Here is a 25592-nt window from a genome sequence, read left to right as displayed (position 1 = left end):
TTCGGTCCAAGTTATTAAAACTCAAGAAATATATTTTTTAAAAAAAGAAACATATTTAATTATAGCAATTATTTCCAAATTTAAAATACAGGCAAAAGAAACTTTTTAAGGCTGATCAGGAATGTTGCGTGTGAACACACTCACCATACTAGAGAAAATAAATGTATTTTATGGAAATAATTCCTCCAAGCTGCTGTGAGCTCAGCTCAGGGGGAGTTGCAGGCACACCCTTTTGATTTCTAACTTGAATTTCTGTGTCAAGTGGGAGAATCTCTAGGACCGTCTCATGACTCAGTTTTCTCATTTTTACTAGAACTCTGATGCTATCATGCATTTATTTACTGAGAACCGCCCCCTCCCCCAATCCTGCTGCACCATAACAAGCCTGCAAGCAGTTAGAGCTTTAATTTACTCTAAAACATTCACTGTGATTCCAAACACCAGCATCATAAAATCTGAAGGGCTGTCTGCCTAGAAAAACGCACTGGCTATGCCTTTTGCCAACACAAAGGCAAACACTGTTAAGATAAAGGAAGAAAACAGCAAAAACGAGGTAGCAAGATTCCCTGAAAACTATGGTGACTCAGCAGTTGCATTACTTGAAAATTAAATTCCCAACCTGACATTTAAGGTGTGTGTGTGGAGAGCTGATAAAGAGAGCCGGTTTATCAACAGAGAGGCAGACGAAGGGACCCTGCTGTCCTCCGTGGCCGAGAGACGGGAGGGGGCGTCCAGCAGATTGGGGTCTCCCAGCTTCCTTGCCCACTCACACCAGACCGCAAGAGGGAAGGGCTTTCCTGGGCACTGGCAACGGGGGCTGCTCCCCTCCTGCTCCTGCCCACCTGTCTAGTAACCGTGGTAACCGCCACTGGCCTGTGGAAACCCTGGTACCCGAGTTCCTGGCAAGCATCTGGCAGCGTCCCTCCTTCAGCCGTAGACCATCAACAGATTCCTTCCCCGCCCCAAGTTGGGGGTGCGGGGCATGAACGCCTCCAGGGGAGAGCGCGGGAAGCCCAGCTCCGACTTAACAGGAGACTCATCATAATTCCCACACAGAGGGCTCTGCGTCTGCTCCCCCGGGCCCCTGAGACCCCTGCCACACTCAGCTTTGGTCCCTCAGGGCCTGCGAGTCGCTCCTCCCCACCAAGACAAACAGAAACAGCAACACTGGAATTTTCAGTTCAATTCAGTCACTCAGTCATATCCGACTCTTTGCGACCCCATGAACCGAAGCACGCCAGGACTCCCTGTCCATCACCAGCTCCCGGAGTTCACCCAAACCTATGTCCATTGAGTCGGTGATGCCATCCAGCCATCTCATCCTCTGTCGTCCCCTTCTCCTCCTGCTCCCAATCCCTCCCAGCATCAGGGTCTTTTCCAATGAGTCAGCTCTTTGTATCAGGTGGCCAAAGTACTGGAGTTTCAGCTTTAGCATCAATCCTTCCAAAGAAATCCCAGGGCTGATCTCCTTTAGGATGGACTGGTTGGATCTCCTTGCAGTCCAAGGGACTCTCAAGAGTCTTCTCCAACACCACAGTTCAAAAGCATCAATTCTTCGGCACTCAGCTTTCTTTATGGTCCAACTCTCACATCCATACATGACCATAGAAAAAACCACAGCCTTGATGAGAAGGACCTTTGTTGGCAAAGGTGGGACCAAAGTGCTCATGGAGAGAAGAGTGAGACCCGAGTGCTGAGCACACACCAGGCTTTCTGGGTCGGGGGTGCAGACCTGGAAAGATGGCTAAGGACAGCTCCTTGGGAAGGCCGGGCTGCTGGCCGCCTCTGACGGCATCTCCAGGGCGGCGGCCCGTACCCCACTGACCTCGCGTAAAGACGGAACGCACTGAGACGCAGGACACCCTGGCCAGGTTTGCCCTCTGAGATGCTGGGGCCTCGGTCGCCTGGACTTTCTGTAAGCGCAGACTGTGCCCAGCAGGTGGCGGCAGTGTCCCGTCCAGGAGGTCCGGCCCCCACGTCTCCTGCGAAGTCAGGAGTGTGTGCGCTCAGTCAGTGTCCAACTGAGACACTCGGTTCCTAGGCAGCTTGATAAGCAGCCCAGGGTCCCCAAGGAGGAGACAGGGGTCTGGGGCTCTCAAGAAGACAGGGAGGGGTCTGGAATTCTCAAGGAGAAGGAAAGGACAAATTTTTTTTTCTGCATTCATTAGTCTTCGTCACATAAAAACATTTTTTTCTTTATGCCCAGAGCTGATGATTACACAACAAAGAAACTCAGCTTAACCTCTGTACTGTGGCCCCTGATGCGAAGAGCTGACTCACTGGGAGAGACCCTGATGCTGGGAAAGATTGGGGGCAGGAGGAGAAGGGGACGACAGAGGATGAGATGGTTGGATGGCATCACCAACTCGATGGACATGGGTTTGGGTGGACTCGGAAGATGGTGATGGACAGGGAGGCCTGGCGTGCTGCAGTTCATGGGGTCACAAAGAGTTGGACGTGACTGAGCGACTGAACTGAATGACTGACTCTAGGAAGAATGTGAGAAAGCAATCTGGCAGTTTTCAATGAGTTGCGGAATCATAGCAGGAGAATATAAGCCCCAGCTGCTCACTCTGACCGCTGGTTCTGCAGCCTCCCCGCGTGTACAGTCCCTGAGCTCGAGGACAGCGAGCGTGTCCCTCCGGCTCCCTCGGGGCAGCAGGCACCACGTGGGAGGAGGTGCTGCAATCCCACTAATCGACCATATTTGTGAAGCATGTGTGAAGCCCTGACTCTCCCTGCGGTTGTGAGGGAGGCTATGGGCTGCTGATCAGACAGCAGGGGCCTCTGCAGCCTCGAGCCAGGGATCCCCTGTCTGTGCAAACAGGTGGGCACACAGGGCCCCCCCTCCACCAGCACCATCAGAGCTGCTTTTGCAGCCACAGCCGCTGCCCACAATCCGGAGGTCCCCGAGAGAAGAGGGTGCCCTCTTGCGTCGAGCACAGAAGTGGCCTGGGTTTTGGGGAATGCCCCCTACGGAGCTGAGGGCGGGGCTGGGGAAGCAGGACCACCCCCTCCCGTGGGGTGAGATGGAGGGGGCAGGTGGCCAGCGGAGGCTCCCAGGGGAGGCCCGTCTGCAGCGGGAGCACGGCAGGGGTGTCCACCCAGGACCACAGCATCGTCATTGTCAGCATCCAGCGGGGAGCACACGTGGAGACTGAAGCCCGCAGTGGGAACGACTGCCCGGGCGCCCCTTACCAGGGAGGAGGGCACCACCCAGAAATGAGTCCTCAGGCTTGAAATCAACTCGGATATGAAGAGCCGCTCTGCCTCCAGGAACCTAGCCCTTATGGGCTAGCTGGACTTGTGGCCCCCAGATTAACACACCGGGGTCCCGACCCCTCTTCCTCAGAACGCGACTGTGTCTGGAGTGCCTGTGTGCCAAGCCGCTTCGGTCGTGTCTGACTCTTCGTGACCCTATGGAGCCTGCCAGGCTCCACTGTCCATGGGATTCTCCAGGCAAGAATACTGGAGTGGGTTGCCATGCCCATCTCCAGGGGATCTTCCTGACCCAGGAATCGAACCTGGGTCTGTAATGTCTCCTTCATTGGCAGGCAGGTTCTTTACCACTAACGCCACCTGGGAAGCCCAGATTTGGAGAGAGGATCTTTATGAGCCGATTAAGTTAAAAACAATACCGTTAGGGTGGCCCTAATGTGACTTATGCAGGCTTATGTGACTGGTGTCCCTATAAGAGATTAGAACACACACACTACCCCCCAGAAGCACAGCCATGAGGACCCAGGAGTGAGATGGCCGTCTGCAAGCTAGCGAGAGGCCTCGGAGAACCAGCTCCGCCGCACCAGGGCCTCAGACACTGAGAAGCCAGCTTCCGCTGGTCAAGCGGCCTGGTCTGTGATCCTCTGCTTCAGCGGGCCTCCCCACGAGACACACCAGGAGACTGCGTGCAGACACACTGTATTCACTTAGACCAAACTGTCCTGATGCCTCCCGGAATGCCCAGGACTGGCACACTGGCAGAAATCTTACAAAGATTCTAAAATACTGTACTTTTCTGGCCTTCTTTAAGAGCCAGCCTCTCGTCATCAGAAGAAAATCAGTGTACAGTTTGGAAGATAACACTTTAGCCCTGAATTTTCACCTGTGCTAATATATCATATATACATATACATATATATGTGTGTGCAAATCTCAATTATCCAGAAGCAATTGATCAAGACCATCTCATTTACTTTGTAACAGAAACCAAGAAAAATTATCTTCTGGTCAGTATATATTAAAAACACATACATACGCATTTGCAAGAAATTATGCACGTGCATAACAGCTTGGCAGGCACGAACCCGCTCTCCCTGCAAGTACAGGCAGCTGATCCCCAAGTACGGTGGAACAGTGTTTGCAAAGATTCAGAGGAGGGGCAGAAACCACACACTCAAGGTCCAGCCAGAGCTGACCGTGAGAGAAGACGCGAGAAAGCGGAGAAAAGACCTGGGCGCCATTAAAGACCAGTCTGGGGTCATTTAATGTGGACCAGAGATGTGGTAGTCCGGGGTCGACCAGGGGTGTCCGCCTCTGAGTGCCAAGTGGCTGTTGATACACCTGTTCTGACGCCCAAGGCAGCAAGAAAAAAGATCCCATTTAACGAAACAAAGCACATAGCATGTTTGCAAAACATCTTTATTCACTATGGCTGAAATCTGAGAAGGCTTACTGCATAAACAGGCGAGCTTCACCCCTCTGGGGCCAGGTGCAGAGCTGTGCAAGCTTCTGTGTGGGTTTAGAAACACACCTCCCCAGATCGCATCAGGGCTCTCTCTGGTCAAACCGAAAGAAGCATCTGAGTGATGTCTCCTCTGCTTTGATTTCTGGAGTCACATGCTAACAGGTTTGCAAGACCCATATGGGACGGCTGAACACCTGGGTCTCCAGTCAGAACGCTGAGACTGGAAGACGATTCCTACTTCACCCACAGAGCAGTTCTATTTTGCAAAGCCAAAACCGTGTTTTAAAAATACAGACTTTGGATCTTAAGAAATCCCATTGAAATGCATGTAGAGACGCAGCTGAGACTTGTAAGAATAGGAGAAACTTTCAGACAACATGCTGGTCAGCATTAACCATGTCAGCATCTTTGCAGTTCATGTCAGGACCTTTCTAATACACATTTTTCGGGGGAGGGGGGCAGGGAGGTTGTTTATTGTTTGGCCAGGCAGCTTGGGGAATCTTGGTTCCCCTATCAGGGATCAAACCAAGGTCCTCAGCAGTGAAAACAGAGTCCTAAGCGCTGGACCGCCGCAGAATTCCCGCCTCTGCGCTTCCATAAGATTCGCTGACACTTTTCCGCTCTGTTGGCGGTGGTGGTGTTCAGTCACTATCTTGTCCAACGCTTTGCGACCCCATGGACCGCAGCACGCCAGGCCTCCCTGTCCATCACCAACTCCCAGGGCTTGCTCAAACGTATGCCCATCGAGGCGGTGATGCCATCCAACCATCTCATCCTCTGTCGTCCCCTCCTCCTCCTGCCTTCAGTCTTTCCCAGCATCAGGGTCTTTTCCAGTGAGTCAGCTTTTTGCATCAGGTGGCCAAAGTATTAAAACACTTTCAAAATTTGAGTTCTATGATCTTTCTGTGAAGTCAAAGAGAGTTGTTATTCTGTAGTTAACCTCAGACTTTGGGTAAAACCACTTTACAGCAGCAGACACCGACATGACCCTTGCTCTCTGCCGGAAAATCTGACCAGACTCCACACGTCTTTCTTTAACACCACAATGGAAAGAACAAAAGCCCTTTCATTACTGTCTCAGCAGTTTCCTGGTTCTTTCTTTAAAAGTATTCTCAACAAATAAATTTGTAAAAACTAATTAAAAAAATTTAAACCACCAACTCAAACTGGTGTTTCCCTGGTAGCTCAGTCGGTAAAGAATCCACCTGCAATGCAGGAAACCCCAGTTCGATTCCTGGGTTGGGAAGATGCCCTGGGGAAGGGAAAGGCTACCCATTCCAGTATTCTGGCCTGGAGAATTCCATGGACTGTATAGTCCATGGGGTCACAAAGAGTCAGACATGACTGAGCACTTTCATTCTTAACCTGTACTAGAAGCCCCAGTTGTATTATGTTTTGTTAAACAAGTATTTATTGAGCACCTTCGTCTAGCTGATTTTCAGAGGATTGCCATTGTGGAGAGAAACGCAGCGCGCTGTGCTCCCTGACGTCCTGTGACGACCACAGCGGCCTGACCCCTGGGGACCAGCATCGCCAGCACTTCTGCGGCCACCTCCTCGGTCTCTGAGCTTGGTTTCCCTTCTGCCCTTTCACAATCTCATGCAAGCTGAGCGCATCATAAGGAAATGAGAGAAAGCCCAAGCTAGCCCATTTTGCTGCTGTGTGACCAACAGTAACCATGGCAATGGAAAAATGTTTAGTCCTTTGCCTAAAGGAGCTGTGTGAGGGCTTTTGATTGTTGTTCCTGTTCCGTTTTGGTTTTAAGCCATGGGGTGTTCCGCAATGACCAGGAGAGACTGTGGTTAAAGGCTGCTTTGCGAATATTCCTGAAAGTGTTTGCGCTTGTAAGCAGTTCATTTTCATCCAGCGCTTCCCAGAGCCTGCTTTGTGGAATGCCAGCCCTCGGGGACAGGGGCACAGGGCACTCCCGGTCAGATGAGCTGGGGGTGCTGCCTGTGGGAGCCCCCCAGCACCCGGAGCCCCCGCGGCCCTGATTCTGCAGGAACGACCCCACTCGCTTTTGCTTCATTTCCACGCCCCCCCCCCTGCATTTCCGTCCTATCTGCGCGAGCCTGGGGGGCGTCACATGGTGAAGGAGGACGGGCTGTCGTTGTCCGCGGTCTCGCTGTTCTGCCGGGAGGTGAAGGTGTCCGAGTGCAGCCGGGAGCAGGAGAAGCCCGGAGCCTTCTGCCTCCTCCTCAGGCACCACAGGTCCTTCATGATCTTCAGAAAGTAGCTCCGGAACTTCTGGCCAATGAAGGCGTAGAGCGCGGGGTTGAGGCAGCAATGCAGGAAGGCCAGCACCTCGGTGACGTTCTTGGTGTAGCCCAGCAGCCTCTCGCTGCTGCACGAGCGGCCCGTCCTGCCCAGGTTGACGGCGGTCACGAGGAGCACCATGTTGTGTGGGATCTGGCAGGCCAGGAACACGAGGACCACCGCGATGATGACGCGGATGGCCCTGTGCCGCTTCGAGTTCTGCGCCTGGACTAAGGTCTTGACGATGAACGCGTAGCAGAAGATCATGAACACCAGCGGGATGAAGAAGCCGAAAAGCAGCTGCAGCCCCAGCATCAGCAGCTTCCAGCGGATGGGCTCGGACACGGTCTGGTACCGGGGCTCGCAGACGTCGCCGCCCTGCAGCTTGTACTTCTGGTTGAACGTGAAGGTCGAGCTGGAGATGAGGATGGACACCACCCACACCGCCAGGCAGATCAGCTTGTGGTGAGCCAGGGTTCTGGAGCGGAGCCGGAAGGACTTGGTGGCCTGCACGATGGCAATGTAGCGGTCCAGGCTGATGCAGGTCAGCAGCAGCATGCCGCAGTTGAAGTTGACGGCGTAGATGCCCCGGGTCAGTTTGCACATGGTGTTGCTGAAAATCCACTCACCGGTGGCGTGGCTGACCGCCCAGAACGGGAGGGTGAGGACAAACAGGATGTCCGCCACGGCCATGTTCAAGAGATAAACGTCCGTCATGGACTTGGCTTTCTTATAGAAGGCAAAGGTGACCACCACCAGAACATTGCCCAGGAGGCCGCAGATGCTTATCAAGGAGTAAGCGACCGGCACGAAGAGCCCAGAGAAACTTCTGACCTCCTGCAAGGAACACAGGAGGCTGTCATCATCCAGCGAGTAGTCCGAACTATTAGCCAATCCAAAGTAGTCCTCGTTTGAATCGTAGATGTTGGTGGAATTCACTGGTTCCTGGGAAGTGAAAAAGGATAGTCAGCTGCAGTGTAAGTTTCTAGGAGTCAGATTGACTGATATTATCCTCCCAGGCAAAGTAAAAAGGATGCTCACCACTCTCATCCTGGTGCTTGATCTGGGCAGGAAGGCCGGGCCTGGACTGGGAGGGAGTGGCCTTTTCACCTCCGCTGGCTCACAGTGGAGAGAACGGGAGAGACGTGGACCTAAGGGGGGAGGCAAGCAGAGCGCACTGCAGTTGAGCGTTCTCGGAGAGCCAGAGTCCAGGAAACGGAACTCTTCCCGCTTCAACCCAAGAGTGCACAGCATGCTGTTTTATACAGAAATGCTCATTTAGAACTGGGGTCAGTGACCTCTTTCCACGGAAGGCCAGTCGGTGAGTATTCTAGAATCCGTGGACCGTGTCGTCTCTGACACCACTACTCAGATCTGCTGGCAGAGCCTGAAAGCAGCTTCAGACGGCTGCGTGGACGAACGGGCACGCCAGCCGCGGGCCCCCACCTGGAGTGTAAAAACAGGTGATACCAGCAAAACCACAGGCTCGCTCCGCAGAAAAACATTCTTGAAGATTCGGCTTAATCACATTCAACACGATGCCCCTGAACAAAACCTGTAGAAGTGTAGATGTTGCTAGGATACTTATGGTTTATAGTCCTCGCTTGAAAATATTATATATGCTATTAAAGACTGCATGGCTTTCCAGGTGGTGCTAGTGGTAAAGAACCCGCCTGCCAGAGCAGGAGACACAAGAGACCTGGGTTGGATCCCTGGGTCAGGAAGACCCCCGGAGGAGGGCATGGCAACCCACTGCAGTGTTCTTGCCTGGACAGTCCTATGGACAGGCTACAGTCCCTAGGGTCACAAAGAGTCAGACGCGACTGAAGGAGCCACAGATGTGTCCAAAATACACTCTCTCGCTAGCAACCACTGACCTGCTGGGGCAAACACACCCTCATCTTCAGAAACCAGGCTTCAGGGAGGGAGGCTTAGGCTGGCGTGGTTAGGGAAGGCTCTGTGGGCAGTACAGCTCTGGGTCCCTGGAGAACCAACCCCTGGCAGGTGGCCACTCTGGCTGAAGAGGAATGCTGACCACCAGGTGTCTGTGAGAGCCCAGCCTGGCCGGGCCGGCTCGACTGCTGCTCAGCAACCCCGATGGTGCCGAGACCGTGCTGGGAATGCCAACGGGGAGCTGCAGGGCTCCAGGCTCAAGGAGCGCACAGGGAGGTGGGTGCAGGCTGGAGCTGGGCCTTGCAGGAAGGCCTGTGAAATCCACCACTTTGAAACAAACAGGCAGAGGGGAACGGCGGCTCGGTGCTCTTCCCACACTCCCTCGTCCCTCTTTACCTGGTGTGGCGCAGCGCTCTGCTTTGTCACCCAGCCACGGATAAAAACCCTGGCCTGGACGTCTGAGACTCACCTGAAATGCACACTCCCTCTTCTCCTGCAGCTCCAGCAGCGCCCCCGCGCCCTCGGCCCAGGAGGCCAGGAAGAACAGAAATGCCAGCCTCGGGTGCTCAGACGGACAAGGCGGCCCCTGCCCTGAGCCCATCGGCTGTGCCAGGCCCGTCCTCAGCTATGGAGGCCACGCTGATGCTGGGGGAGGGATCCCGGGTATGCAGAGGTCACCCTGGAGGACTTCCTGCACACGCTTCTTGGGTCACGTGACTTCCACTGCGGCTTCCTGACCACACACCAGATGGCCTAAACCCACTCCCTCTCTCCTGCCCAGGGCCCGAGTCTCTGCTCTGCCTGGTCCCTGCTCTGGACACAAGACTGCACGGACGCTTGGCTCACCTCTGCACTTTTACAACCGCCTGCGGAAGACGCGCAATCAGAGCTTCTGTGTTGCAGAAGCATATGAGGAGATAAGCATCCATCAGATCACCAGATTAAATGTATCAGTCGAAATATGACCTCAAGATTTGTGCTTCCGGCCACGAGGGATTAGCAGAGACCAAGCGCACTGTACTGCATCAGGCCACCAAACTCGCCCCCAAACTGCATCAAATCACAGTTTTCAGACACTGGGGACGGACGGGGACTGTGGTCTGAGCTCTGTGAAGTCCCCGGGTTCTCACTGGGGGCCGTTCTCATGTGCAGGGCAGGGCCCAGAGAACGGCCTCCTCATGGCGCTGAGGAGACAGGGGCCAGAATCCAGGGAGACGGGCAGAGGAGAGAGGGCCCCACACACAGAGAGACAGGGGCCTGCAGAGCTGTCCTGAGAGGAAGGGGAGCACAGCCAAGGAAGAGCCCCCAGCATGGGCACAGGGCCGCCCGCAGATGCCTCGCAGGCGGAGACCAGCCCCCTGAGGCAGGGCGGGGCTGTGACAGAGCCGGCTGACGGCCCCCACAGCTTTAAGCGGTCAGCGTTTAGCCCAGCCCAACACTCTCTCTCACAGATCTTTTTTCCTGTCCTTGTTGAACTGCGCTTCGAAAGTGATTATTTTCTGGTTAGAACTATACTCTGCCCCTGCTGCTTACTTCTTCAAGAAAACACTCCCTCGCGGCCCTTTCCTTCAGAGCATCCTTCGTTCCAGAAAGAAGGGCAGAGAGCGACGGCCTCTAGGACCACCAGAGCCTCTAACAACTGATGGCTGGACATCAGCTGGGATGATTCTGAAACTCTGCTGAGGTGAAGAAGATTACACACCAGCGCCCTAGTCTGCAGCCCGATTTCCCTGGACTGTGAGACCCTTTTCTTCTCTGTCAAGTGAGGGCACCGGCTTGAGGTCCCAAGCCCCTGTGGCCCCCTTTGCCTGGCAAAACAATCAAAGCTGCTCTTTTCTGCTTCACCCAAAGCCCTGTCTCTATACTTTTATTCGGCTCCAGCGAATGGAGGCTGGGTTTCGGCCTTAGCAGCGACCACGACTTTCCAAGTCCCAGGACCCTGGGAGCGTACTCAGAAGGGAACAGTCTCAGGAGTAACAGGGTTACGATCAGCCGGGTTACGATAAATGCCTCTCAGGACCTGCCATGACAGAGCCTGAGAGAAAGTCTCAGATGAGCCATCTGATTCCAATCATACAGCTACCTTCAGAATGAATGAGTCCCCAAATTAAAGATATACGACCAAGTGGAGCCTTCAACATGTAAAATTCATAATGTCAGGTACCCAACAAGATGTCTAGACTTCTGTAGACTGAATGCTTGCAACTCCCCAAGGTTCACACGCTGAAGCCGAATCCCCAGGGTGACGGCGTGTGGACGTGCAAGGCCCCTGCCCGCTCCCCCGGGGGATCAGCAGCCTCACAAGAAGAGACGTGTATGAGAGCCCACTTCCTCTCTGCTCACCCTCCTGTGCGGACGCCGTGAGAAGATGCAAACCAGGAAGCGGGCTTTCATCAGACCTGGATCCGCTGGGGCCCTGACCTTGGACTTCCCAACCCCCAGAACTGTGAGAAGTAAGACGTTTGTAGTTGAAGCCAGTCGGTCTGCAGTAATTTGTTATCGCAGCCGAAACTGATCTAAGGCACAGACACCCAGAATGACAGGGAAGTGACCCGTGAGCTACCCAAGGAGACGGATGGAATTAGCAAAACAGAAGCTCCAGCAGCTGCTATGAACGCACGGTGCCTACAGTTGTGTCTGGCTCTTTGCGGCCCCTGCTCTGATGCTGGTATAAATACAGTGAGGTTCCGAAAGTGGCAGGAATTGCAAAGAACCCACCTGCCGAAGCAGGAGACATCAGAGACACAAGTTCGATCCCTGGGTCGGGAAGATCCCCTGGAGGCCGGCACGGCAGCCCGCCCCCGTGTTCTTGCCTGGAGAATCCCGTGGACGGAGGAGCCTGGCGGGCTGCAGTTCACAGGGTCACAAAGAGTTGGACACGACTGAAGCCTCTTAACACGCACGCACTATAAACACTGCACGTGATCAGGAAGGCAGAGGAGAGCACAGACATGATGAGGAACGCCATGAGAGATATAAAAAGGCCGAAGAAAGATCCTGCAGACGAGATACGCAATGTGTAGAATGAGGTTACACAGGCTGGGTGACTTCCCTGCTGGTCCAGGGGTTCCGACTCCATGCCCCCACTGCAGGGGGCTCAGGTTCCACCCCTGGTCAGGGAACTAAGATCCATAATACCTCTCAGCTGTAGCAGAAAAAAGAAATACACCGATGGGGATTAACATCAGACGGAACTCTGTTGACACGCACAAAACAATTGTGATTCTATATTGCAGCAACATTTAGAAACTGAAATTGAAACCAAATTATAATAGCATCAGAAGACATCAAATCAAATATTTATGGCCACATCCCCCCTTATCTATACCCTGAAAACTATAAAACAACATGGAGAGAAATTAAATAATCTAAATTAATGGAAATATATATATATATTTATGATCAAACAATTCAATATTGTTAAAAGGTCAGTTCACTCCAAATTGATCTACAGAGACAAACAAACCCAAGTGAAAACGGTGGCAGGGGTGTTTGTAGAAATCGACAAGGTAAATTTAAAATGATAAAGAAACTCAAGGGATTTAAGATAGCCTAAGCAACGACCGAGGATGAGATGGCTGGATGCCATCACTGACTCAATGGACGTGAGTCTGAGTGAACTTTGGGAGTTGGTGATGGACAGGGAGGCCTGGCGTGCTGCGATTCATGGGGTCGCAAAGACTTGGACACGACTGAGCGACTGAGCTGAACTGAAGCAACTTTGAAAGAGAGACAAACATGTAGGACTCACAATATCTGATCTCCAAACTTGCTACAAAGCTGCAGTAGCTAGGACAGTGGGGTGTTGTAAGAATAGATCCACAAAGCAGAATAGAAAAAAGACTGAGTTCTTACTAAAGGACCACAGGTAATTCGGTAGGAACAACAGTCTGTTCAGTAGATGGAGCTTGAAAGCTGATCTGTACCCCTTATCTCACAACACAGGCAAAAAAAAAAAATCAGCATAGGTTATAGCTCTATATGCGAGAGCTAAAATCACAAAACACCCAGAAGAAAACATAGCAGAAAATTGTCAGGCCCCTGGGAATGAATATCTCTTATATAGATTGCTCAAGGCATGAGCTGTTAGAGAACTGATCAACTGTAACTCTTCAGAATCTAAGACTTCTGTGCCTTGAAAAACTTCAGAAAATGAAAAAGACCGTTGAATGGGGGGAAAAATGTAAACTGATATCTCATCACTGTAGCAAACATCTTCAAACACTTACAACTCAAAGACCACTCAAGAAGAACCAGGCGAAAGATTCTAAGTCGATTCACCGAAGAAAACACGTGGATGGCAAAAAGCATAAGAAGGGGCACATCGCGTCCTTAGTTATCAGGAAAACGCAAGTTAAAACCGCAGTGAGAGGCCACGCCACGCTCACCAGACTGGCTGAACTCAAAAGGGCAAGCGACAATGTGGAAGAGACAGCCAAGGGCATCCCGCCCAAGCAGTGGGGCCGTGACGCAGAGACCGGCTCTGAGAAAAGAGGGCCAGCCCTCTCGGGTCACACACACACGCACTCGCCACCCGAACCGCAGCTGGCCCCTGCACTCACCCGAGAGAATGGAAATGAAAGACGCGCAGTCACAGGTTTGTTCCCAGCAGCCCAGGCTGGAAAGGAGCCTGGTGCCCATCGGCTGGCAAGCAGACATGTGAATGGCGCCCCAGACACACACTGGGCCCCAGTCCATGGGCAGCCGGGGGCTGCTGAGAGCCCAGACTCCAGGGCATTGTTCTGGGAAGAACTTGGACATGTATGCCCGGGTTCTGCGTTGTTCCAATTATACAGAATTCTAGAAAAGGCCGAACGGCGGTGGTGGAAGCCGAGTTGGTGATGGTTGCAGGTGGGGAACGGGGAGAAGGGCCCGGCCGAATGGCCCGGAGCGGGGGAGCCTTTCTGAGGTGCCCGAGATGCACCCCGTCAGGATGATGGCTGCTGGCAAAGCCCACTGAAGGCTGGCTTTCAGTCTGGGGCCGTTTACTGCTATCATTTGTGCCTCAAGCGGCTAATAAAACAACTGCACGGGGCTCCACATAAACGCACTGACGCTGGTGACAGGTCCCCTCTGAGGACCAAGAGGGTCTCAGGTCTGAGGATGGGCACTGGGCCCAGCCAGACCCCCGTTCAGGGGAACTACTTTTCAGGGACAGTGTTATACCCCTGTTGGGAATAAACATTGTTCAAGTGTGGGTGATGATGGATGCATCGGTCTTGTGGTGAAGCTCAGTGTTCTTGAAAACACGGCTTTCGAGTCCTCGTGTGCGCCAGGCACGAGCAGTAATGGTTCAGCCTGCCTCAGACCACCATCCTCATCACAAAAATATGGCGGAAGGACTAGTGATGACCCCAGAAGGAGCAAGAGGGACAGGCTGAGGGGTAGGGGTGCAGGTGCTTGGGGAGGGGGCTGGGGCAGAGCTGCAGTGGAGACCCCATGCTGCCGGGGGCCGTGCGGGGCCCGGGGGCCCGGGGGAAGGCCAGACCCGGGGCATCAACATGGGCCCTGGGTGGGGCGCCTGGGTGGGGCGCCTGGGTGGGGCGGGGTCAGCTCCTCGTCCTGTGTGGAGATGAGGGGGGCAGCCCAGCTGAAACGCGGCCAGGGAGGACCCAGGGCACTGGGCCCAGCCAGAACCCCACTCAGGGGAACTACTTGTCAGGGATAGTGTTATACAGCTGTTGGGAATAAGCATTATTCAAATGTGGAAGATGACGGATCCATTGCTCTTGTGCTGAAGCTCAGTGTTCTTGGAAACACGGCTTTCGAGTCCTCGTGTGCGCCAGGCATGAGCAGTACCTGGAAATGGTTCAGCCTGCCCCAGACCACCACCCTCATCACAAAATCACGTCAGCTCCGTGCAGGAATCGTGCTGGTGACAGGCTGGCATCAGCGTCACCACACCTGCCTTTCTTCCCCGCAGGTAAGTGACCTCAGATCTTGAGCAGCAACAGTCAGCTTTTTGGAGGACTCTGTTCTAACAGAAGGACTCTCTGTTGTTTTTATGAAAATTGGTAAAAACATTAAGACTTTTAAATGGAGACATATCTGTGCCTTCTTTAATGAACAGAGAATAAAATAGACATGAGGAAATTTGTCATGACCACAATAGGAAAGTTAAATAATGCTCAATAAAGGTTAAAAGTAACTGACGCTCCGTTCTTAGGCCAAATCGTTGTAAGGTTTAAAACGAGGTGCGGGATAGTGTTGTCGGGTCTACAGCAGTCAGACTTACAGAGGAGTTTAGAGTTGCGCTGTGGGGAACGCGGCTGGCCAGAAGCAAGGGAAGCCAAGCGGCCGTGATGGTGCAGAGAGACCCCGTGCACCAGAGCGGGGTGCTCCTCTGCAAAGACGGGGGCCAGGGAGGGGCGAGGTCACTGACCACCTGCAAGGAGGCCATTTGAGAGGGTCTAGGCTTACACCACCCTGCAAAGGGTAAGAAGGCGGCCAATGAGTAGAGATGGAATCCAAAGAACTGACCGAACGTCAGGAAGATTATTTGAACGGTTTGGCAAGCTGGGCACAAGCTGCCTTGGGGGCCAGCAAAGCCCAGGTCAGGCACAGTGGTCACTGCTTACAGAGCATGAGGTGCGTGTGAGCCGGGTCAGACCTGCCGAATCGGAGTCTCTGGTGGAGTGCTCTTTGGAGAGGAAAGGATTAGAGCGGGTGCCCCTCTCCTCTCCAGCTGGGGGCCGTGGGGCAGGATGGGCTGGAGCGTCAAGAGGTGCCTTTGCGAGCAGAGGGTCTGGCTGAGGAGCTCTGAGGCAGACAGCCCCGCGTGCCCCGGACGTTTCACCACCAATGAGCCTGGAGGTGGGGCTGTCAGTTACTTTTAACATTTAACACCACGGGAGGGTGTGGGGCTGCGGGGCCCCATACACGCTAGGGTATAGGGCGGGGGAAAGGCAGCTTCCAGCCGGGCAGTGAGCGGGAAAGATGCTGTTAGGGCGGGGCTGTCACGTGTCCTGCTCACGGCAGGAGCTCTGCTCCCCTGTCTGTTGAGCCATCAGTGCAGTTGGGCGTCAGATGAGTTCGAGAGCCGGCGCAGGGCAGCGGCGGCCACTCACCGCCCTTCACAGCACCTCTGGTGACTCTACCGCACATTTGTGTGAGCGCCGTGGCTTCGTTGGGGAGTCCAGCTTCTAACACCTATAGCACTGGAGTTTAGATCAGCGTGTCAGTCAGTGAGCTCAGATCAGTGAGTCCTTGGGAGATGCTCTCACTTCAAAGAAGCAGGCGCGAGGACGGGCTGGGGAGAGACGCTCCGGGGTTAGCTTTGGGAGCTGCCGCCTCCTGCCTCCTCCTTCTGGAACGTCCGCATCATCGTTTATCCCCAAGGGCTCCTCAGAACCTGTGTCACCCCTTGGAAAAAGCTGGCGGAGAGGAGTCCTTCCTTCCCTGCTTCTGCCCTCCCTCCCTTCCTTCCGAGACAAGCATAAACGTCAGGCCTGTGGGCTGCCCAGCCAGCGGCTCGGAGCTCTGACCAGGCCTGGGAGGACATCCCCAAGGCAAGGGACGTCTCCCCTTCGGTACCAGCTGGTCTCCGTGCCAGGCTGCTGCCAGGAGTAGACGCACCCTCAGAGACTGCAGGGAGGGGACAGTGAGCAGGGCCTGCACCAACCCCGGCGGAGTCGCGTCTCATCGCGGACACACAGAACTCATGTTTCTAAAAGTCAGGCCATCGAATGGCTTCTCTTCCTTTGGCAGAGGCACACAGTGACAAGCTGAACCTTTGCACGACTTTGCACTGAAGGTTTGAGGCCATAAATGACAAGTAGGCGTGCCAGAACCCAAGATTGAATGGAGCCTTGGGGAGCAAGCCTCTGCCCTCAGCTGTCACACCCAAAGACTCAAGGAAACCATAGCGCTACTTAATTAGACCAACATCTTTAACACGGTGTTCACAATGCTAATTTACATTTCGTCACAATTAAGCAACGTGGCTGCCTTGGACCACTGTCATTAGGTACCGTGGACTAAAGAAGGCACCTCCGAAACTATCAGCTAACTGACTGCCTCGCTCAAGAATGCAAAGAACAGCTCACGGCACGTGTCCTCAGATCAGAACGGCCGTGCAGCTGCTCTCAAGCCCACCAGAGGCCACCCCCACCACCCCCCGCCGCCGGGGCCTCCACTGCACAGAGGCCTCTTCTCAGGACTCTGAGGGCTTCAGAATTCTGCTCACAGGCAGAGGACAAGGCTCAGGTCCTCAGCAGACAGTGTCTTCACTGGGACCGGGTGACAGAGGACAGGCTTGCAGGGAGACGGATTACTGGTCTGTTCTCCGCTGGGGCCAGAAGCGGGTGGGGCAAAGGGGAGCAGGATACTGGAGAGGAGAGGGGAGGAGGGGAGAGGGGGAGGGGAGGGGAAGAGGGGGAGGGGAGGGAGAGAGGGGGAGGGAGATGGGGGAGGAAGGGAGGGGAGGAGGGGAGGGGGGAGACTAGGAGGGGAGGGGGGAGGAGGGGAGAGGGGGAGGGCAGGGGGAGAGGGAGAGGGGAGGGGGAGGAGGGGAGGAGGGAAATGCGTCCATAAATATGTGATTTCATGTTTTCTGATGCTATTATAATTTGTTTTTCAATATAAATTTCTGAATGTAGGGATCAGAGTCGGAACCCCTGGACCAGCAGGGAAGTCACCCAGCCTGTGTAACCTCATTCTACACATTGCATATCTCGTCTGCAGGATCTTTCTTCGGCCTTTTTATGTCTTCCATGGTGCTCCTCATCGTGTCTGTGCTCTCCTCTGCCTTCCTGCTCACGTGCAGTGTTTATAGTGCGTGCGTGCTAACAGGCTTCAGTCGTGTCCGACTCTTTGTGACCCTGTGAACTGCAGCCCACCAGGGAAGGGAGGAGGGAAGGAGAGGAGGGGAGGAGAGGGGGGAGGAGGGGAGGGAGGGGAGGGGAGGAGGGGAGGAGAGGAGTAGAGTATAGTAGAGAGGAGGAGGGGAGGGGAGGAGGGGAGGGGAGAGGAGGGGAGGGAAGGAGGGGGAGGAGGGGAGGAGGGGAGTAGAGTGTAGTAGAGGGGAGTGGGGAGGAGGGGAGGAGGCAGCTGGAAAAGCAGGAGGGGTGGGCAATAGGCCACCCTCAGCCTTTGGTCCCTTTGACCAAGGGCAGACTCAACCCATGAAAATTAAATATGCAGAAACATTAACATTTATCAAAGTATTATCAGCAAGGAAAACTTAAAGTTTTCATTTAAACAAATTAAACAAGTTTAACGGTTTGCTAAAATTAAAGCAGAAGGTTTTCAGTCTGCGCTTATTCTCACAAATAGTGATGGCCCCCAAGACAAGGAACAAGAACAACAGGCATATGTGTGTGTACATGCGTGTGCACGGTGAGTACGCACATGCACGTGTGTGCATGTGTGGATGTTACCCTGTGTGTATAGGCATGTGTGTTATGTGTTACACGTATGTGTGTGGCGTGTGTATGGCGTGTGTGCTGTGTGCACACATGGAGGCATGTGTGTGTAGGCCTGTGTATATGCGTGTGCATGCTTGTTGAGGCTGGAGGGTGGGTGTGCGCGCTTTCTGCTCTGGTTACACAGTGGGCTCCGGGAGCACAGCTTCATGTCTACTACCTTGCTGAGTCTGTCAACATCCCTTTCAGATGGCCTGCACCCACTTTACAGGCTTCCCTCATGGTAGTGTGCAAGCCACAGGCTCGCCCTCGGGACAGGGAACATGCCCTGGAGAAGGGAGTGGCAGCGCCCTGCAGTGTGCTTGCCTGGAGAATTCCACGGACACAGGAGCCTGGGAGGCTATAGTTCGCGGGGTCGCAAAGAGTCGGATGTGACTTAGCGCCTAAACGGCACACCCGCTTTACAAATGGGAAGACTGCAGTTCACTCTAATTCACCTGGTCTCCAACAGGTCTCACTGAAGGACTATGCAATTCCCACAAGATCTTAAATAACGTCTTTATTTTAAAACATTATAGATATCAGAGTCTTACATACCACAGAGGTAGGCATTCAATACCATGCCAACTGCTGTCTTAATGCACTTGACTCACAGGCACACAGCATTTTATCCTTTTTTAGATGAATGTCAGTGGAGCTGAAACTCTAGGCTGGCTTCCTTCTGCTTTTGCATGAACGTGGTTAAGAAAGAAGCCAGAAGGTTTTTTCCAGTGAGTTGAATATAGGTTTTTTTTTTTTTTTTTTCCTTCTGGTTCCTTTTGCTTCTTCAAAAGCTTTTTTACCTTTTCTTTTTTATTTACAGTAATTAATGTTATACCTCTAATCATTCCAAGAGCTAGTGACTAATTCAGACTTCGCACCGGTTTCTTTCCAGTGCTGATCACTACAATATCAGCTTTCTGCAACTACTTGGGCTTCGGGGGAATCTGTGGAAACTGTCTTAAAGACCCCCATGCATCCTTTTATAGTCATGAGACACTAACTCCCTAGTCACTGTGGCGTTTACAGCCATTATCAGAGCTTTTCCTGTGTTGTGCTGAGTCTCATAAAAATTTCCACCCCATCAACTTCTCTTAAATGACTGCCTGACAAGCTCCTTCCCAATCAACCTCCAACTATTCAAGACCTTCACTCGAACTTTGTCATAAATCACGTTTCTCATCACCTCCAAAACATTTTTAGCTCAGGTTTGGCTTTCCAAACTCTCTGTGGCCTTATTTAAGTAAAGAACTGCACCTCTCCCCAGACTGATGCCCACGGATATCACGTTATGAGGCAATGATCACACTGCCCAAGCTCTAGTGAGAGACAGTTAGAATGCAATCACTTACTGTATGTTTAGGAGGAAAGCAAGCTTCCTGAAAACGCAGCACTATTCCTCAAAGTGCAAGGACACTGTGCGTGCGAAAGTGAGGGTGCTTTACGAAGTGTAAACACAGACAGCACGCCAGCATCCTGGAATCCTCAAGAGGCAAGCAGGTGCATGTCTAATATTCTTCAGATGCAGGATCAGAGAAGAAAAGACGTTTTTGAAAGGGGCTCAGCAGGCTCACCTCCAAAAGGCTGTGGTCCAGAGAGCACGGTCCTGCTACACGGCCCTCACACAGGCGCGGGCATCCCCACTGTGACTTCTCGCCAGACGCACTTTCTAATGGTCATTAAGAAAAAAACAGTGAGGGGCCAGGATTAACCAGAAGCAAATTGCTGAGTTACCACTTCCTATGCAAAAGGAACGCCTATTTGCCCAAATACAGATGGTTAACCATCTATATCCTGTAGGTTATAAAATGATCATATGACTCCCTGGAGCGGCAGTAGAGCTGATGAGAAGGGAGGGGCCTGGTTGGGGTTATTCCTGCAAGAACGGCTCTGAGCTGCCTTTCAAGGTGTGGCAATGACATCGTGCTCAAATACGGCTCCTCCGGGCCAGCGACGCCTGGGAGCAGGGCAGCGTCGTGCGCTGCCTGGAAAGACTCACACGGGTTCAGAAAGGCCATTGAGCATGGTGGATGGAGCCTCTGGAGCCCCCTCCCTGGGTTCTCCTGAAAGCTGAGCGCCACAGCCAGGTTCTGGCCCTCCACAGCCCCAGGCCCTGCTCTGTGCAGTGAAGGCCGAGGCGCAAAGCCCCAGAGGGCCACGGGGCAGTAGGCCCAGCTCACGAGACTGGCCGGGAGGACAGAGCCTGGAGCGGGGCATTCAGTGAGTGGGCTCCTCAGGCGTCTTTGACTCTTTGGGACCCCATGGACTGCAGCCCACCAGGCTCCTCTGTCCATGGGATTCTCCAGGCAAGAGTACTAGAGTGGGTTGCCATTTCCTCCTCCAGGGGATTTTCCCAACCCAGGGATCACACCCAGGCCTCCCGCATTGCAGGCAGACACTTTACCCTCTGAGCCACCAGGGAGGCCCAGGACTGGAGAAAGTGCTCAATAAACTTGAGTTTTGGGAGGATAAAAACCCAGGTGGCTCAGTGGTAAAGAAGCCATCTACAATGCAAAAGATGGGGGTTCAGTCCCTGGGTAGAGACAATCTCCCGGAGAAGGAGATGGCAGCCCGCTCTAGGACTCTTGCCTGGAGAATCCCATGGACAGAGGAGCCTGGCAGGCCACAGTCCATGGGGTTGCGAAGAATCGGACCCGACTGAGCAGCTAACACATACACACACGGTATTGTATCCTCTGGGATCAAAACATCCTGTGTGGTGATGGATGCTGGCTAGACTTAACGTTCATTTCACAATATACGTAAATATCAGATCGTGGTGTCGCGTACCTGAGACTAATATGATGGAAGACGTCAATCATCTCTCAACTGAAAGAAACACAAGGCCCTAGACAGCAGGACCCGCGATCGTCAGGAGGCGGCGGGTGACGAGCCCCCCGAGCACCCTGTCGCTGCGTGCAGGGGTGGATGTGAGGAAGAGCATTTCAATGAGCCCCAGGCGAGCTCATTTTTCGGTATAAGTGGCTTTAAGAAATCAGCGAAAAAGTTAAAGAAAAGATATTCTAGAATCACAGAAGTGTTCACCATCACGTAGTGTGTTATGATCCAAGTCTCAGGAAATCGTTTCATAAAAAGGCTGATAGCAGAGTGCTACCGCTGTTGTTTGGTAGCTAAGTCATGTCCAACCCTTGGCGACCCTGGGGACCGCAGCGTGCCCGGCTCCCTGGTCTTTGCAAGGGTTTACAGCAAAGACCGACAGAGAGTAAGGCCGGGTGGAGTGATGCATTCCCTCCTTCCGAGCCTGGGCCCTCCCACCTCATGCTGAGCCGACCACGCTGCCCATGCACGGCCCCCGTCCCTCAGCTGGGTGCTGACCAAGCATCGGTCAGGGTCTCTCCGTGCTGTGGACCCCAGAGCCCGGTTTGCCCCAGGCCTCGGCCGCCCTGCAGTGTGGCCCCGGCCCCCTTTCCGCTCTTCCCGGGAATTATCGGAGCAGAGCGGGACCCTCTCCCTGGAACTCGCGGGCTACTTTCCTGCTCAGTTTCTGCTCATCCCTGCCCCCCACCCCCGACCTGCAAAAGAAGAGCCTTTCTCCATCTGACTGAGAGGCTGGACGACCTCCCGGCTCCAGGACCCCGCCGTCCCAAAAACGCTCTTCCTCTGCCACAGCAATCCTTTGGAAGGACAGTCTCTCCGGGTCCCGACTCGTCTTGCTCTGCTGGGTCTTAAGGTTTTCCACTGACGTGGGTGTCCTGCCCGCTCCCCTGAAAAGAACCCTCCCCGTGACATCCTGCGCGGTCCCTGACCCAGAGGACCAATGCCCAAGGGAGAGGAGGGGACCGTGTCCTTCCCGCCCCTCCATCGCACCTGCTCCTCACCCCACCACCGCCACCGCCTCCTCTGAGACCCTGTTCCTGCGGGCGGAAGCTGCTGGAAGGGCTGCCCGCCATGCCAACTCCTGGCTGAGGTCAAGAGTCAGGTCACCGCGGGATCGAGGGACACGGGTGTCACATACCCTCTAACCCACCAGTTCCCCCTGACGTCCCCTTCGACAGTCTTATTTGGCAAGAGGGTGGGAAGGTATGTCCTTTTGTGGCTCAGTATCACCCCGGGCCCAGCCTGCCTAAAACAGGAAAAATAGACTTGACTTTGCGGAGGACCCTGAAGGGCAGTGAGTGGGGTTCAGAACGCCAACAAGAGCAATGCCGGGAGGCAGCACCCGGAGGCGAGGGGCCTGGAGCGCCTTCCCTTCCTGGACACGGGTGCTGGGCCACCCGTTGGAGGAGCCTAGAGCTGGAGGGGGCACCCCCCAATGGACCGCTGCCCCTTGCGCACCTCCTCTGTGCCAGAGGGGAGCAAGTCCGCAGCGGGTCTGGCCCTGGTCTCTGATGGGCTCCAGCCCGAACGGTGGCCTTCCCACCCACCCCTGAGGCTGCTCCTGGGTGGGACTCAGGGGGCCTGTGTGGTCCTCCAGTGTCCTCTGCCCCCAAATTCCTTCTGCTTCAAAGTAAATTCCAAACTATACACCATCCTTGAGAAGCTCAGACCCATCTGTTTTCTCTCTCTAGAAGCGTCCCCACGTTGGGACTGTCCTGGTGGTCCAGTGGTTAAGAATCCGTCTTGCGGTGCAGGGGACGCTGGTTCCATCCCTGATCTGGGAGCACGTGCTAAGGGCCGCCCCACAGCTAGAGTCTGTGAGCCACAATGCAAGGCCCCACACAGGCAACAAAGCCACGGCACAGCCAAAGAAATCAATACTTTCTTTAGAAAAGCAAAAACTTCCCACGTCAAATATCTGTGAGCTCTCAACACTACGTCAATAAGATGACATGGTGATGGACATAAAGAGGTCCACCCTAGATCGTGCGATTTATATAAATGGTTCCCAGTCTGAAAGCCTGCCAGGAAATGTGAACAGTTCATCCAGGACAAAGTCCAGGGGCCCTTTGGTAAATTAACATCACAGTCAAGCGGGGAGTGCTTTACCCTTTGAGGTGAGACTGTGGTGAGTCCCGGGGACCCTCCTACTAACTGGCGGGCTCACCCCTGGGCCGTGGAGAGGCAGCTCCTCCAGGGCAGGGTCTGTGGAACCAGAAAGAAGGGAGTCCCAGCCCCGCAGAGAAGACATGCTTATCCCCCAAGGAGGAAGAAGAATTTAAACGGGAAAAGAGGAACTTGGGAAATGCGCATAGGTTATGAACAAACCCACGTGCACATGGCTATATTTAACATAGATAACCAACACAGACCCACTGTACAGAACAGGGAACTCTGCTCAGTATTATGTAACTACCTAAATGGGAAACGAGTTTGAAAAATAAGACACAGGTACCTACATAAACTGAGCGTCTCTGCTGTGCTGGAGGCGGCGCTCAGGCGCTCAGTTGTGTCCGACTCTGGGACCCCGGGGACTGTATCCCGCCAGGCTCCTCTGGCCATGGGACTCTCCAGGCAAGAATCCTGGAATGGGTTGCCATGCCGCCCTCCAGGGGATCTTCCCGCATCGCAGGCAGACTCTTCCCTGTCTGAGCACCAGGGAATACTCTCTACATCTGAAACTAGCAGAACATTGTCAGGCAACTGTGTGTGTGAAAGAGACGGTCCATCAGTCGTGTCCAGCTCTCTGTGGGCCCGTGGACTGCGGTCTGCCAGGCTCCTCTGTCCATGGGACTCTCCAGGCAAGGATCCTGGTGTTGGCTGCCATTCCCTTTTCCAGGGGATCTTCCTGACTAAGGGATTGAACCCAAGTCACCCACACCGGGGACAGAAGCTTTACCACCCCCCCGACCACAGCAACTGTTCTCCAGTAGAAAATAAAACTCTTAAAAAAGGAAAAATAGGAACTTGGGGAAGTTTGCATGGACTATGAACAAACACATTTTTCATTATAAAAGTTAAAATAATTCTGGGCAACAATTTTGTAAAGAAAGTCCTTCAGTCACGTAGGCTTCCTCAGCACGGATAACTGTGTGTCCCTCTAAGGATGACAAGCGTTTCATAGATTTTCACCTTTGTGGCTGATTTCCAAAGGTGTGCGACACATGGGTGACCGGGGTCTGCTGACGGCCAGGTGGCCCATCAGGCGGGCAGGTGGCCCATCAGTTCCAGCTGACTGAGATGCTCTTTGTCCCTACTGGGAAATTTGCTGGCAGGATGCTAGAGGTGGGGGAAATAAGACGTCTGAACAGCAATGTTGCTGGGGAGGTGAAGCGGGTAAGGTTGACAGCAGAGGGTCTCACTGGGGCGGCTCGGGCTGGGCCCTGGGGTGTGTCATTCCCTCCTCAGAGAAATAAGGAAACCCTCCTCACCGAATCCTGCCAGCAAATCTCCCACTAGGGACAAAGAGCATCTCGTGACGAAGTGAAGAAGTGAAGTCACTCAGCCATGTCCGACTCTTGGCAACCCCATGGACTGTAGCCCTCCAGGCTCCTCCGTCCATGGGATTCTCCAGGCAAGAATGCTGGAGTGGGTTGCCGCGCCCTCCTCCAGGGGATCTTCCTGACCCGGGGATCGAACCCGGGGCTCCCGCATTCCAGGCATCTCATTGAGCATCTCTTTGAGGGGATTAATTGCCAGCCGTGCTGACACCGTGTGTCTTGGAATTGGCCGAGACTCCAGGTTGCCCAGCCTCCCTGTTCAGGGCACGTGCTGCGGAGTCGATGTCCTGTCTCTCTCCGCCCTGAGCATTGTCCTCCGGGGCAGCGAGGGGCTCGCCCATCTCCTTCGCCCGCTGTCAGTCACTAGCTCAGAAAACCCCCTGTGCTCTCCTGCGGGGCTCCCCAGTCTCTGGCCCCCAAAGGCTGCTGATCTGAGGTGCCCCTGAACTAATAATGATAGGAGTACGGCATATCCCATTGCCACGCACTGAAGTCAACCCGAAATCTCCCCACTTCCTCTCTGTGGGAGGACAGGGGCTAAGTTCCCAGAACTGACCCTGGCAGGGCGCCGTGCAGGAGGGAGGTGGCCCAGAGCCCAGAGCCGCTGGCAGGCTTGAGGGCAGAGCCAGCCGGCCTGGTGTTCCCCTCATCCTGCTCTCTTCATCCTAACGGGAAGCCGGAGGGCACCGATGCCGTCAGACTGAAACTCAGAGACGCGGCAGCTTCCTCAAGAGCGCGCACCTCAGAACTTCCAGCCACGCCCGCAGGCTGCGCGTCTCTGGGATAAATGTGGAGAGAAAGGACGCCCTGAAACACCAGGAAGAAGCCAGAGGAACAAGGAATGAAAACGATAGCTTCTCTTCCATCTCAACAGTCGTGGGGGGATCAGACCTGGACGCTTACTTCTGGGTCTCTAACACATTTCTACACAGAAGGACAGAAACTGCTCGAGGAGGAAGGAAATGAGACTCATCCAAGGTGCGGAGACTGAGGTCTCCTGTCACGGGGAGTCTTGACTTT

The 25592-nt window shown here is 54.0% G+C and overlaps 1 protein-coding gene across 1 annotated transcript; it reads right to left on the bottom strand.

The window, feature by feature from the left end:
- On the bottom strand, positions 5956–19908 carry CCR6 (C-C motif chemokine receptor 6). Its single transcript, XM_013966650.2, has 3 exons — positions 19809–19908; positions 7982–8091; positions 5956–7885 (listed from the first exon to the last, which is right to left on the bottom strand). Exons 2-3 carry the CDS (start codon positions 7988–7990, stop codon positions 6767–6769), a joined length of 1128 nt encoding a protein of 375 aa, XP_013822104.2. The 5' UTR covers positions 7991–8091; positions 19809–19908; the 3' UTR covers positions 5956–6766.

This window comes from Capra hircus, chromosome 9, assembly GCF_001704415.2.
Source record: "Capra hircus breed San Clemente chromosome 9, ASM170441v1, whole genome shotgun sequence".
Classification (NCBI taxonomy): domain Eukaryota; kingdom Metazoa; phylum Chordata; class Mammalia; order Artiodactyla; family Bovidae; genus Capra; species Capra hircus.
The sequence above is the reverse complement of the archived record's forward strand: the minus strand, read 5'-3'. Positions and strand labels throughout refer to the sequence as shown.